This window comes from Panthera tigris, chromosome B3, assembly GCF_018350195.1.
Source record: "Panthera tigris isolate Pti1 chromosome B3, P.tigris_Pti1_mat1.1, whole genome shotgun sequence".
NCBI lineage: Eukaryota > Metazoa > Chordata > Mammalia > Carnivora > Felidae > Panthera > Panthera tigris.
The window spans coordinates 7,819,228-7,833,926 of record NC_056665.1 but is presented as its reverse complement, the minus strand read 5'-3'; the positions used below and the strand labels follow the sequence as shown (position 1 = coordinate 7,833,926).

The 14,699-nt window shown below is 41.9% G+C and overlaps 1 protein-coding gene across 2 annotated transcripts in view; it reads right to left on the bottom strand.

The window, feature by feature from the left end:
• Positions 1-1,244: 1,244 nt before the first annotated feature.
• NTRK3 (neurotrophic receptor tyrosine kinase 3) overlaps positions 1,245-14,699 on the bottom strand; it is a 538,866-nt gene continuing 525,411 nt past the window's right edge. For both annotated transcript variants that reach the window (XM_042988103.1, XM_042988104.1), the window contains 2 exons: positions 5,469-5,627; positions 1,245-1,611 (listed from right to left, as the gene is read on the bottom strand). In XM_042988103.1, the coding sequence (XP_042844037.1) occupies positions 1,426-1,611; positions 5,469-5,627 (345 nt within the window). In that variant the 3' untranslated portion in view covers positions 1,245-1,425. The remainder of the gene's footprint in view (positions 1,612-5,468; positions 5,628-14,699) is intronic.

The following is a 14,699-nucleotide window of genomic DNA, read 5'->3' as shown; positions in this document are numbered from 1 at the left end:
CAGCCCACAAAAGCGATTTTTCAGCCCCTGCATTTTCACAGCAGCTCAAAGGCAGATGCATCAATCCTTCCAGGGCCTGGAAACGTGAGGAGAATGCCAAGGGGCCGGTGCAGGTGCCAGATAGATTCTCCCCTGCTGGCTGCTGCCCACGGTACTGCCTCGCTCCCCGATACAAGCGCTGCCCCACGCTCTCGCTACACCTGGCTCCCTTCCCTGGCAGTGAGGTTCACCTGGGACTTGCGAGAGGCCCAGGAAGTGGGGGGCTGGGGACCTGGGCAGGCAGGATGAGAAACAGAGGACACAGAGGGGCACACTTTATAACGACCTACAAGGAACGAAGTCTCCTGCTACCGGAACCCTGCTGCGTCCACATTTGCGGGCAACACGGGGGACGTTCCCTTCGCCCCCAAACTCCCCCAAAGGCCCGAATGTGGGAGGTGGGGCTGAGGAGTCTTTCCAGAGAGGGAAAGACAAGAGGCAGTGCCTTGCCGGGGAGGGTTCGAATTTCAGCTTCTTCTTCTGTGGCTAAGTCCAGAACGTCCAGTTCTTGAGGTTCAGAGAATAAATGGCACGTCCCTTTCAAATTTAGGAAGGAACGTGAGCATGGTTTACACCCAAGATGGATGAAGTCCATTGTCATGATGGTTTTGTGTCTTGTCGGTTGTTACGTGTTGACTGGTACACGCCCTCACTGACTTCCAAAAGCGTCAGGACTCTACTTTCCAGAATGGACAAATGGGAGAACTGTCTTGAAGCAGAGGAAAGGGGAAGGCGTGGAGGCGACAGTCAGGGGAGACATGAGGCTTTCCAGAGGCCCCCCGTCCGGTGTTCTTTCCCGCTGCATCCTGAGTGCAGTTGATGGGGTCTGTCCATGCACCTGTGCAGAGCTCGGGGAGGGGGGGGCCGGGGAGGGGAAACGCACCTGTGCAGGTAATCGCCTGAACAATTCGCACTCCACCCCAGCTCCTCCTGTCCCAGCACGAAGACCGTCTCTGTGTCGTCAAGGTCTTCGGCTCCGAAAAGCCGGAGCCGAAGAAGCAGGGACCCCAGCTTCCGTCAAAGGGGGTTTCCATTTGTGTTTATAATATTTAAGATTTTCTGAGTTGTTGTTACAGTCTTATGGTTTCTGTGTCAGCAGCTTCTCTCTGTATTAGAGAAGGTATCTCTCTGTGGATATAGATAGATAGATAGTTAGATATATAAATATATATATGTATATATATATATATTCGCCAAACTGCCTTACAGGGTTTTTTCTTTCCTTTTTTTTTTTTTTTCAGTGTTGTATGTGTAGCAGGCACTTGAGTTTATATGAAGATGTTCGCTTCAGTCAGGATGGAAGAAAGGAGTGTGAGGTGACAAGGGAGGATGTGAGGCCGGGAGACAGGAGGCAACAGAGTACGCATCCGTGACCGCCAGCCACCGCTAGCCGAGGATGTCCAGGTAGATGGGGGCGGCTTTCCCCAAAGCGTGAAGGACTTTGTAGATCTCCTTGATGTTCAGCCGCTGCTGGGGTTCCCTCTGCCAGCACCCCAGCATGACGTCGTACACCTCTTTGGGGCACACTCGGGGCCGCTCCAGCACACGACCCTGGGTGATACACTCGATGACCTGAAAAAGTGGAAAGCGGCAGGACGTTACATCCAAAGCCCCGCCGGGGCCCCGCGGCTCACACCCAGCAAAAGCAGCAGGCGACGACTTCACGGAGGGGCTCCGGTGCAGAGCCGGGGTGCCCCCCTGCACGGGCGGCAGGCTGGCCGGAGACAGCCCCGAGTCTCTCCCCTGTCCTGAGCAGGTGGCTGGCCGCGCCCACCATTGCCCTTTGTGCCCCGCCCCTTGGGTCAGGTCTTCATGGACTCCCCCACATACACTCTCCCCTGTACTTGACTCTTCCTCTCTGGCCCTCAATTTCATCTGAATGCCGCCCTGCATTCATTGCCACTTAGCAGCAGCGTCTGGCATCTGACCTGTCCCTCCCCTCTTATGAGCCTGAATGACTTTGAAACCCCCTTGAAGGAGCTCTACACCATCTGGCCCCTCCATGCCTCCCTCCCCTTAGCTCCCACTTCCTGGCCAGCTCCCCTACCTGCTCCCAGCCTCTGTGTAGAGCACCTTGCTTATCTCTAAGCCACCTTGCGGGTCCCTTTCTCAGCAAGCCCCCACCCCCTGCTCTTTGCACTAACCCGCATTATTTGGTTTCTGTGAACATCCTTCACACCAAGACTGCTGCACGATTCACCACTGCCCAGCTGGGTGGCCGGCCCAAGTCAGTTAACCTCACAGGGTCCCAGCGCCCTCATCTGGAAGATGGGGATCAAATGTCTGCCTTGACTACCTCCTAAGTGTCGTAAAATGCAAACGAAGCCAAGAGCACAAGCATGGCAAAACGTACTGAAGGGGAGGCCTAAGGAGGAGTAGGAAGAAAACAAATAACGTGTGGTGGGACCCACCCCAGCTGGCCACGTGGGGACCATGCCTGTAATTTGAGCTTCATTTCCAATTTCTCAAAGGCACTTCTTCTTCTTCTTCTTCTTCTTCTTTTTTAATGTTTATTTACTTATTTTGAGAGGGAGAGAAAGAGAGCATGAACAGGCAGGGGCAGAGAGAGAGAGGGAGAGAGAGAGAATCTCAGACAGGCTCCGCACTGTCAGCACAGAGCCTGACGTGGGGTTTGAACACACGAACGGCGAGATCATGATGTGAGCTGAAATCGAGAGTCGGATGCTCAACCGACTGAGCCACCCCGGCGCCCCATCAAAGGCACTTCTTTGCTGACCTCGAATACGTGACGTTTCAAGGTTTCATCTTCCACGACTTGGGTTGGTTTTAACTTCTCCCTAACTCTGGGCAACTTGCCCCAAACTCCAGTTTCCTTGTTCGGAGATGGGTTGTAATGATAAAAATACACAGAATCTTCTCTAGCTGAGTGCCTCTAGTGTCTTTGCCCCCGTGACTCTGTGTTCAGTTGGGCAAGACGAGTGCCTTTGTTCTCTTTTGTCTCCCCCTGCTGACCCCAACAGTGCCATGTTGTCTCATGTCACTCTGACCCCAGGACAGCCTGTCAAACCTTCACTGTGTCAGCACCTTCCTGGTCCTGTTCACCCCGGGGGTTGGAGCCAGCCCACGAGACTCATTTCTGTGCCAGCCCGATAGGTCTCCAGCTGCTCATATTCTCCGTTCTTATTAGAGCCTTGTCTCCACACTCCATTACCTTCACCTCCACGGAAAGGGACCCAGCTCAGACTGCAGCAGCTGTTAACGCTGCGACCAAAAGTGCTCTGTCGCGTCTTCTGCAGGGTGGGGCTGGCTGGGGTGTCAGCTTCCATAAAGGAACCTGTGATCAGTAGCTGCCAGCACTTGGCGGCTCTGGAGGGTGGAGTGGGACAGGTGGCTGGAGGGCAGAAAGCCCACCTTCAAGGCCACTGTCTCACCGAACTGTGTTAAAAATGATCAGAAACGTTGGGGCACCCAGGTGGTTCAGTCGATTAAGCATCTGACTTCAGCTCAGGTCGTGATTTCACAGTTCGTGCATTTGAGCCCCGCGTCGGGCTCTGTGCTGATAGCTCAGAGCCTGGAGACTGCTTCAGGTTCTATGCCTCTCTCTCTCTCTCTACTCCTCCCCAACTTGCACATTCTCTCTCTCTCTCTCTCTCTCTCTCTCAAAAATAAATAAACATTTAACAAAAATGATCAGAAACACTTTCTTGGCTACTACAAGCCAACTTGGGTATCCAGGGCAGATCTTCTACGGACACCAATAGTCCCTCAACCCAGATCCCCTCTTTACTGGAGCCACCAGGCTACATGGAGGCTCTGCCTAGGATGTGTGTGTGCTTCTGTGCGTGCATGTTTGTGCATGTGTATGCACGTGTGCATGCACACGGGTGGGTATATGCATGCATGCATGTATCTGCACGCACACATGTTTGTGCATGTGTGTGCATGTGTGTGCATATGAGGGTGGGTGTGTGCATGTTTGTGCATGTGTGTGCACGTGTGCACACATGTGGGTGGGCATATGCATGCATGCACGTATGTGTGGGCACGGTTGTGGGGACCTTTGTGTTTACCGCCAATCCCACTGCCCAAGAAAGCAGCAACAATTTTTCAAAACACTACAACAAATGGGTTTGGATACACTTTCTTTTTTTAAAGGTCATTAAAATGTCTTGTCCTACTTTGGGAAATGTGGTTAAGACTCATTTAGCTTGTGATTGATGAGATACTATAGACATAAAGAAATGCCTTCTTTTCAGTCTTAGAAACTTAGTGGTTAGGGCACAGGAGAACACAGCTTCCCCAAAACAAAAATACTTTCTTGAATATTCAGATAAAATCGTAATATTCAAAGGCTCCTGTGGGGGTGCCTGGGTGGCTCAGTAGGTTAAGCGTCCCACTTCAGCTCAGGTCACGATCTCATGGTTTTTGAGATCGAGCCCCACATTGGGCTCTGTGCTGACAGCTCAGAGCCTGGAGCCTGCTTTGGCTTCTGTGTCTCCCTCTTTCTCTGCCTCTCCCCCGCTCATGCACTCTTTCTCTCAAAAATAAATAAACATTTAAAAAATTAAAAAAAAAAAAAGAATTGCATTCTCTTATCAGTCTGCTTGGTTGGGAATCCGAGCCCCTTACTGCTCACTGACTGTACTGAGTTCTCCAAGGCAACATGAGTCTGGTCCAGACACAAGTGAGAACCATCCTGACTGGCTCTGGAGCCAGGACTGCTGTGACCATGGCCCAAGCCCTCTCCATGCCACAGAAGCTCCCACCTCTGAGATTCTGGCCAGTCGTCTCCAGAACCCCAAACAGTTCCCTTCCCTCTGCCCTGAATCTCGACAGGTATCTGTGGAAAGTACTGAGTTATTACAGCTAACGTGCTCAGAAACGTACCTGGCACTAAATGTTAACCATTGCTCAAATCTGATTACTGATATTTTTATTATTACAAATCAAAATTATAAAAACATAGAATGTGTTCATTATTATTATGTTTACTATTATGGGTCCTTTTATTCCTGGAAGTCCACACACGTCGCTCTATCAAGAACGTGAAATGTGCCTTCCCGACCTACCATGCTGCACCTCCCTGGGATGCCCAAAGCCTTTGGGAATCCAGATAATTTGGGTGTTTCCACAAGATGGCACAATTGAAGAACTCAGAGCTGTTCTTTGTTTTCATTTTCTGTCTTAGTGAAACATGTGTGATGTTTAAGTGTAGCAGAACAAACAGGACCGTGACTCGCATCTCAATTTAAACATCTGATTTCATGCTCTCTTGACAATTATGCCACAATTCCTACAGCTATAATTTTTTTCCTACTAAGAAGCTCCCCGCTCTTGCTTCTGCCTACGTATGCCCTGCTGGCTCCAAACCCCACCTGATGTTTTGTATACTATGTCTAAGTCCTGGCCTGAGCCATCTCCTATCAGCCTTCACCCAAATCGAGGTTCCCATCTACCCCCTTCTGTACCTCTGTGTTTGAGAGCTGGAACCACGGCTGCTTTCCGTAGGTGAAGATCTCCCACAGGATCACCCCAAAGCTCCACACATCGCTCTCCGTAGTGAACTTCCGGTACATGATGCTTTCAGGGGGCATCCAACGGATGGGGAGCATGGTGTGTCCTCCCACCTAAAAGGGGTCAAGACAGAGGGGCACACAGAGTGACCAGATGACCAGAGTTGGTCATGCCTGTCTGCACTCTTTATATGTAGATGTGCTCTCCATGCCTCTTATTCTAAGATAGCCACACCTTGATGCAACTTGTCTCAGAGGCCCAGTGGGGGCACTGACATCCAAGATCTATACACTGGAGGCAGCTGGAGTAGCTACTAGAGATGACCCCTAAGGGAAAGTGGGTTCCTTGACACAGAGCGTAAAGAAAGACCCCAAGATGATTCGGGGTGGGAGACGTTTTAGAATCTGGTACTAGAGCGAACCTAACCTTGAAAGGAGGTCCACGGGAAGTCAGCAGAGTCACTGAGGGAGGCCATCAAGTACAGGAGTACTTAGGCAGCAGGTTAAACTCCTTGGCCACGACGGTTAAAGCACAACATTATTCATGTGCATCTAACCTGCAGAACTATGACTTCACCTCCTACCTGATGAGCCTGTATTTCTCATCGCAACTTAAGACTCAGTGTTTCAAGTGAAGGGGACGGGGAAGTTCCAAATGTGTGGAAGCCATTTGCTAATAAGAAATCAGGTGGACTGAAAGAGAATTTATGACAGTTCTTAGCGACATCTCAAAGTCCAGTAAGAAAAGTGTCTTTTAAAATCTAAGGGAGGGTGCCTGGGTGGCTCAGATGGTTAAGCGTCTGACTCTTCATTTCGGCTCAGGTCATGATCTCACGGTTCATGAGACTGGGCCCCACACTGGGCTCTGCACTGTCGGTGAAGAGCCTGCTTGGGATTCTCTCCCTTTCTCTCTGTCCCTCCCCCACTAGCACACTAGCATACCACATGTGCCTGCACTGTCCCTCTCTCTCTCCCTCTCTCTCTCCCAAAAATAAATAAGCATTTTAAATAGCCTAAGAAGACCCACCCCTGGGTCTACAGATTTGACAGTCAAGGACAAGAGGAAGTGACTGACATTCAGGGTACCCTTTCCTGAGAAAACATTAGGGAAATCCTCATGGACCAGCAGGCTAGATGTATGGTGTAAGTATAAGACAATCCGCGGCTTGTTTTAGAACTCAGGAACTAACTGTATCCTTAGTAAATACAACATCAGAAACGGGAACTTTTGGCTAATACATAGAATTTGTTGTTAGAAAAGTGCTTGCCATTGATAGAAAGAGCTCTCTATAAATGTCCCGATGAACTATTAATCAGAATTTCTTGTTCTTACAGTGGGCCAGTTGGAGGTATAACAATAATGAACATTTAGGAAAGAATGACTTATTGGGAAATGGGCACTCTTACGTCTAAAAAGGAAAATGATGTTTGCCTTATCTACGTGAAATATTTTAGAAGATAAATGATTATAAGGATTTGCAGGCACTATTTTCAACCTGGGATTTTATAACCAAGATAGCTCTGTGTCATGTGTAAAGACAAACGAGGGTGTTTCTTTCAGACAAGAAAAGACTCAGAAAGTTGATCCCTCTTGGTTTTTCAGAAAATAAAGACGAGAAAATTAATTGAGGATTATTCCAGAAAAACAGGGGGAAAATAATCTAAACTAGACAATGACTTGGAACATAACAAATACAGTACAGCAAATAAGTCACACACACAAAAAAATGCAATTTAAATCTAAATAATGGTTGGGGAGCCTGGGTGGCTCAGATGGTTGAGCATCAGACTCTTGATTTCACCCCAGGTCATGATCCCAGGGGTCGTGGGATCCAGGCCTGTGTCAGGAGACTGCTTGAGATTCTCTTACTCTCTCTCTCTCTCTCTCTCTCTCTCACTCTCTCCGTCTCCCTCTGCCCCATCCCTGCTCTCATTGTCTCTCACTTTCTAAAATTAAAAACAAAAATCTAAATAATGGTTGCTAATCTGATAGTAAAATGTAATATAATGACTAATAAAGTCTTCTAGTAAAATAGAGACATAAAGTAAATAATAATACTAATCATGCTAAGAGTACTACCATTGCTACCTATTAACAGTACTTATCTGGAATGAAATCTCCAGATAATTTCACATAAGTACATAGAAGAGTAGGAAGATAAATCATTAAAGCCTGACAAAGGCTTTGTCTTTTTGGGAGGGAAAGGGAGCAGGTAGACAGTCATCAATTGTTGATTACAACGGTTTCAGTTTAAATTTCCTTGCTAAAATTTTTAAGTGGCTCTTAGAAGAATAGAAATAGTACATACAGCTTTCAAACCAGTTGTTAGAAAAAAGAACCAAAAATCTCTGGCCGATACCAAAAAGGCTACCAAAAAGAGGAATGGGATAATGATGTGGCACAAAATGAAAAAGAAGTTTAAATAATACCGCTATAGACACTAAATACAAAAGGGTTGCACTGCCTCTTAAATAAGAGAAAAATTATGTTAAAAAATCAAGATGTGTGTTATTTAGAAAAGACATACATAGAAGAAAGTAACAGAAAATATTAGAAATGAAAGAATGCAAAAATACAGTAAAAAGAAAAAAGGAATATATATTAAATATGCTAATATTAAAATATAATATAAAATATATTAAATCATATATACACAATATATTATTAAATGTAAAATATTGAATATTAAATAGACAATATTTAAATGTAAAATATTGAAAATTAGATATGTGTGGGAAAAAATTTAGAATGCCAAGAATTAAATAAAGAGAAAGTAGTTTATATCATATTTCAAGATGGCAAAATTCACCATTATGATAATTATGACTTATTAGGCTCCAAGTAACATAGCAACAAAAATGTACAAAGAGTAAAAATAGGATATAAGCAAAAGGAAGCTGACAAAACTACCATTATAATGGAAAATCAAAACACTTCTTTCACAAATAGATCAAGAGGACGAGATAAATGAAGATACGTTTAAAAATGCAGATGAGTATGTTAACTAACTAAAATTTAAATTAAAAAATGGAGATGAGTTTTAATTGATAGATATGACTATTATGATTGTCTTTCTGCCTCCCTAAAAAAGCTGGAACATTATTTTCAATTATCTGAAACAATTTATAAAACCAATCACATATTACACCTCAAAAGAAATCTGAAATTCCAAAAGAAAAAACACAGTACATAAGAAACAATACACATTAAAAAAATGGGGTGCCTGGATGGCTCATTCAGTTAAGCATCCAACTCTTGATTTCAGTTCAGGTCATAATCTCGTGGTTCGTGGGTTCAAGTCCCACATCTGGCTCTGTGCTGACAGCAGGGAGCCTGCATGGGATTCTCTGCCCCTCCCCTGCTCTCTCTTTCTCTTGCTCTCAAAAATAAAGAAATATGTGCTAGGGGCGCCTGGGTGGCTCAGTCGGTTAGGCATCCGACTTCAGCTCAGGTCACGATCTCCTGGTTTGTGAGTTCAAGCCCCGCATCCGGCTCTGTGCCGACAGCTCGGAGCCTGGAGCCTGCTTCGGATTCTGTGTCTCCCTCTCTCTCTGCCCCTCCCCTGCTCATGCTCTGTCTCTCTCTGTCTCAGAAATAAATAAAACATTTTTACAAATTAAAAAAAAGAAACATTTTCTGTACCAAATAGAAATTAACAACAAAAGAATAACTTTAAAAAGTTTCTCTTTGGGCAATTAAAGAACAATTTGATAATGGAATAACTGAAAATTAAATGTAAAATTATTTATTATGATAATAAGTGTGTGTTCATTGAAGCCTATGAAATATAGCTCAAGTAATTTTTAAAAAATACAGCATTTAAGCACTTATTTTTAAAATAGTTAAAAATATAATTTAATTAAAATTTAAAATGTGATTCCACAACAAAAGTAGTAAAGACCTACATGATCATAGAAAGCAAGAGGAAATAAATAACAAAGATAAAATGAGGAATTGGTATAAAAGAAGGCAAAGTAAAACAATAACCAAAAGGGGAAAAAATGTAAAAAGGAGACTATACCTTTACAATTAATTGCCAGTTCTTTCAAAATAATATAAACCTTTGGCAAGGTTAATAAGAGATATAGAGAAGACAAATGTAAAATGTTAAAAATATTACAACAAGAAATTTGGAAATATAGATGCCATAATTGAGTTTCTAGAAAAGGTTAGTGAAAAAAAAAAGAAGAGAATCTAAACACAAAACAATTACAATTATAGTAAAAATTCTATACAGTAAAAATGTACAAGGTCCAAGTGGTTTTTTGGGGTAAGTTCTAAAATTTTTTATCCTATTTATACTTTTCCAAAGCAAAAAATAAAAAAGTAGAAACTTTCCCAGTTCATTTTCTGTAACTTGAATATTCCTGATGATAAAATCAATCAGTCAAACATAGCATACAGCCTTAAATATATGAATACAGACATAGATATTTTATCTATATACATGTAAAGTTATGTTATAAATATAGCCTCCAAATATGAATAATGTTATATTGAATCAGCAAGATATTACAAGAATTCCATATTATAACTCAATAAGATTTATAATAGAAATGCAAGGATGCCTTAGTCTTAAGAAGTCTACTGTTTAATTCACTAAATTAAAAGATAAAAGAAAATCCATAATTTCAAAAGATGCCAAAAATTTCCAACACATTTACCTGATTAAATGTCCAAATTCATTAGTAATAGAAGGTAACTTCCTTTATTTAACTTACTAAATATAATATGTACTAATAAAACTTTAGAAGCATACAAAGTATCTTCTGTCACTAATTTTATGCAATACTATTAGGGTGGTCCCAACCAATGCAATAAAGCAAGAATAAAAGCAAGGCAGAAACACTGAAGAGTCAAAGCTGCCAATGCATGCGTATGGTAAGATTATTCAAGGCATTTAATTAAAAAGCAATTCGAATCATTACATGATTTCGTAAGCTACCCATTTATAAAATGAACCTACCAAAATCAAACTACCCTCATATACCCGTAGTAATAAATTTAATAGAAAATAAGTTGCTTAATAGCACAAAAAAGCTTAATTCCCAGGCATAAACCTAACCAGAAAATGTACAAAGTCTACTTAAAGAAAAGTATTGAAAAACATAAAAGAAGATCTGAAATGTGGAAAGATATGTCATTTCCTTGAATAGGAAGACAATATCATAAATCTCTCATTCCTACCTCAAATTAGTCTGCAAATTCAACACAATCTAAATGAAAACCCCCAATGGAATGATGTATGGAAATTGACAGGATGATACCAAAATTTGTCTAGAAGAATAAATACTTGATAAAAGCTAAAATACACTTGAAATAGAACAACAAGGGAGATTTACTCTATCGGATTGCAAAACATATTATCAAACTACAGGAATGAACACACGGTGTTATTAGCATAGAAATAGACAAATTTCATTGATCAATGGAACAAAACAGGGTCCAGAAGCAGACCCATGTATAATATTGGAATTTAATATATGAAATGATGGGTTAGTAGTCAAAGTGTTGGGACAATGAACTATTCATTTGAAAAGTACACTTAGATACCTACCTCACACCATATACAAAAATCATTTCCAGATGGATTAAAGAGCTAAACATAAAAACAAAACAATAATAATATTAGAAGAAAACTTAGAAAAGTATCTGTATAACTCAGGAGAAGAAGGCCTTCCTAAATACGACACATGTTCAAGAAGCCATAAAAGATAAGATTTAGTGATACAACTTATAAAAACCAAACACTTTTTCATGGCAAAATACAAAATAAGCATAGTTAAAAGACAAATGACAGAGAAAATATTCGCAATATATGTAACAAAGGATTAAAATTCATATATTATAAAGTGTTCCTTTAAATTAGCTTTAAAACAGCAACCTGACCAAAAAAAAAAAAAAATGAGTAAAGGATAAGGGCAGATGGTCCACAAAAGGGTTACAAATGAGCACAGACATATGAAGAGATGTTAATTAAAACAATAAAGAGACACACTTTTGAATGTTATATGGGAAAAATTGAAAAGATTGAAACTATCTAGTGCTTGAAAAGGTACGAGGATAGAGTTATTCTCAAGGGTCACAGCTAAGACTTGGTGCAGCCTTGTCCGCAGGCAGCTTGGCAGAATCTGTCTACACTACAGATGTTGAGTGCCTTTTAAGGCAGTGATTTCACCTCTAAGGAGCCTTAGAAAAATACTTGGTCCTATAAGCAAAAACTATTGGTTGAAGGGGATTTTTATTTCATCGTTTTTAAGGGCAACAATTTGCCCATCATTATACATAGATATGTAGTGGTTAAAAGGAACATAGTAGAGTATGTGCAGTGATGTGTAAACAGGTCTAGGATACATTAAAGGAAAACACAAGACTATATATATATATATATATACATATATATATATATGTGTGTGTATATATATATATATATAAGCATTCTTATTTATGTAAAAATGTGTCATACATAAGTAAGTACATTAAAAGGGAATAATGTGTAAGTCTGTAAATGCATAGAAAATGATCCAGAAATATAGTCTAGAGAAAGAAGCGAGAGTGAGCACTGACCAAAAAGAAATCCCACTTTTTCACTATATGTATTTCTATACTGCTTGTAATTTCATCACAATCATGTATCACATTTGAAATGTTTAAAAATAATACAAGGAAAAACTAAACACCTGAATGAAGGAAAACCAGTAGACCTAATTTACATAAGTTCTGATTCAAAAGGTGTTTTTTTTTTAATGTTTTTTAACATTTATTCATTTTTGAAAGATAGAGAGACGGAGTGCAAGCAGGGGAGGGGCAGAGAGAGAAGGAAACACAGAATCTGAAGCAGGCTCCAGGCTCTGAGCCGTCAGCACAGAGCATGACGTGGGACTCGAACCCATGAACCATGAGATCATGACCTAAGCTGAAGTTGGATGCTCAACTGACTGAGCCACCCAGGTGCCCCTAGAAGGTGATGTTCTTTTAAAGAAAAATTATGTCTGCGATAGAATCTTGTGGAATGGTTTATTTTACCTGGTTTCTTGATGGAAAAAAAAAAAGTCAGGAATACAGAAACATCCCTTTTGATGCAAATTTTTAAGTAATGGATTCCTTCAAATTGATGCTGATTGTTTGCTTCATTTAAGGATTTTATACATAATCCAGAAGAGGTGTTCCAGACTGAAATCTCCCAATTTACAAAGAGGGAGGAATTCAAGTGTGCTGGTGTAAACTCTGATGAGCTTAAGTGTTTGGGAATAAAAGCATTAGAAGAGTATTAATTGGCTGCAGGGACTTCACGAAGAAAAATTGTATCAAGATTTTTACCACCAATGTGAGTGCAATTTATAAGGCATTCCTCTGGAAGTGAACTAAAATATTTCAAGAGGCCAGTAACATAACAAAAAGAGCAATACATTGGAAGTCAGAAGCCCTGGGTTGTGATGTGACCTTAGACAAGCACTCAACCTCTGAGTTTCAACGTCCTCATCTTCAACACAGGAGTGAAACGTCTCCTGCTTCCGGTGAGATCATGTATGTAAAAACCCGCCGAGTATCATTAAATCCAAAAGTATACACATAAAGTGCAATGACTGTTCACTGTGTGTGTCCTCACATGCTTGAGAACAGCATAACAAACCTAATTTCCTGGTTTCCATATTCCCCATAAAGATTTACCTGGCCAACACTGATTTTTCCCCCAGGACTATCTACATCCTTTTCCCACGCTGGAGAAATCTAGTCTGGGAAAGGTAGTGGTTAAATCCTTCGCTCATGAAAAAATAATAAAAATATATATATTTATATTTATTCATAAATATATATGAATATAAATATGATATAGATATATATTTATATTTATTCACAGGGGTGCCTGGGTGGCTCAGTCAGTCTGACTTTTGGTTTCAGCTCAGATCATGATCTCAGTTTCACGAGTTCAAGCCCCGCATAGGACTCTATGCTGGCAGCCTGCAGTCTGCTTGGGAGTTTCTCTCTCCCTCTCTCTCTCTGCCCTTCCCCAACTCACACTGTCTCTGTCTCAAAATAAATACATAAACTTAAAAAAGCTGACAAGTATTCCCATGGTAAAACCTATCCCGACAAGCGATAGGCTGAAATAATAATCTTCATATCAGTAATATCAATTAATACACACTGAGTACCAGCCATACATCCCTCACTTAATCCTCTCTCCCTTCCTATATGATAGAATTCCCTATTCCTCCCTTTTCACAGATGAAGATAATATAACTTGCCTAGGCACTGCCTGAGAAATACTAGCTAATGATCCAAACTATCAGATACGTTAAAGATCTGAAGGCTGAGCTTTGAAACGGGAAACGCACAGGAATAAGGCAAAGATTCCAAGAACTGATTCTAGAAAGAAAATATGTACTTAGAGATCTTTGGATTATACTACCTTAGAGGACATTTCCACCACCTATATTATCATGGATTCCCATGTTGCCAGCCTGATCATCTGTAACGTCCTCTTTCACCCGAGGGTACAAGCAGGCACTGAAGATTACTTACTGCCCGGACCCATGATTTCATTAGGGGCTACAAAAGCGTGGAGTTCTAGCATTCCCTCTGCATGTATTAGCTGGGCATCTTCTATAAATAAAAAAGTTCCCTCATTAACTATTTGGTTATACTGATAACACTTCGTTTAGGAAATGTTCAGTTCTCTCCCTTTATTTATCAGCGCTCAGAATAATGAATTCATTCCCTAGCATCCTCCAAAGGTGACCAACAAGAGGTTTGGCTTGATTCTGGGAAGCATGAAATTCGACTCATGTTGGGGTGGGTGGGGGGTGTGTGTGGCTGTGAGTGTGTAGACAGGGGTGTCTTTTAACCCGATGAAGTGTCTCAGTTTATCGTGATTGCTCTTTTTGATGCTTACTGTTCCATCTTTGGCCAGTGGCAGCCTCTTAATGTTGGTGCCTCTCGCATACCCCGGGCCTTGCTTCTGACATTAAATACTATTGGAGGCTCCGGGCGTCTGGGTGGCTCAGTCGGTTGAGCGTCCGACTTCAGCTCAGGTCATGATCTCACAGTTCGTGGGTTCGAGCCCTGCATCGGGCTCTGTGCTGACAGCTCAGAGCCTGGAGCCTGCTTTGAATTCTGTGTCTCCCTCTCTCTGCCCCTGCCCTGCTCACACTCTGTCTCTCTCTCTCTCAAAAATAAATCAA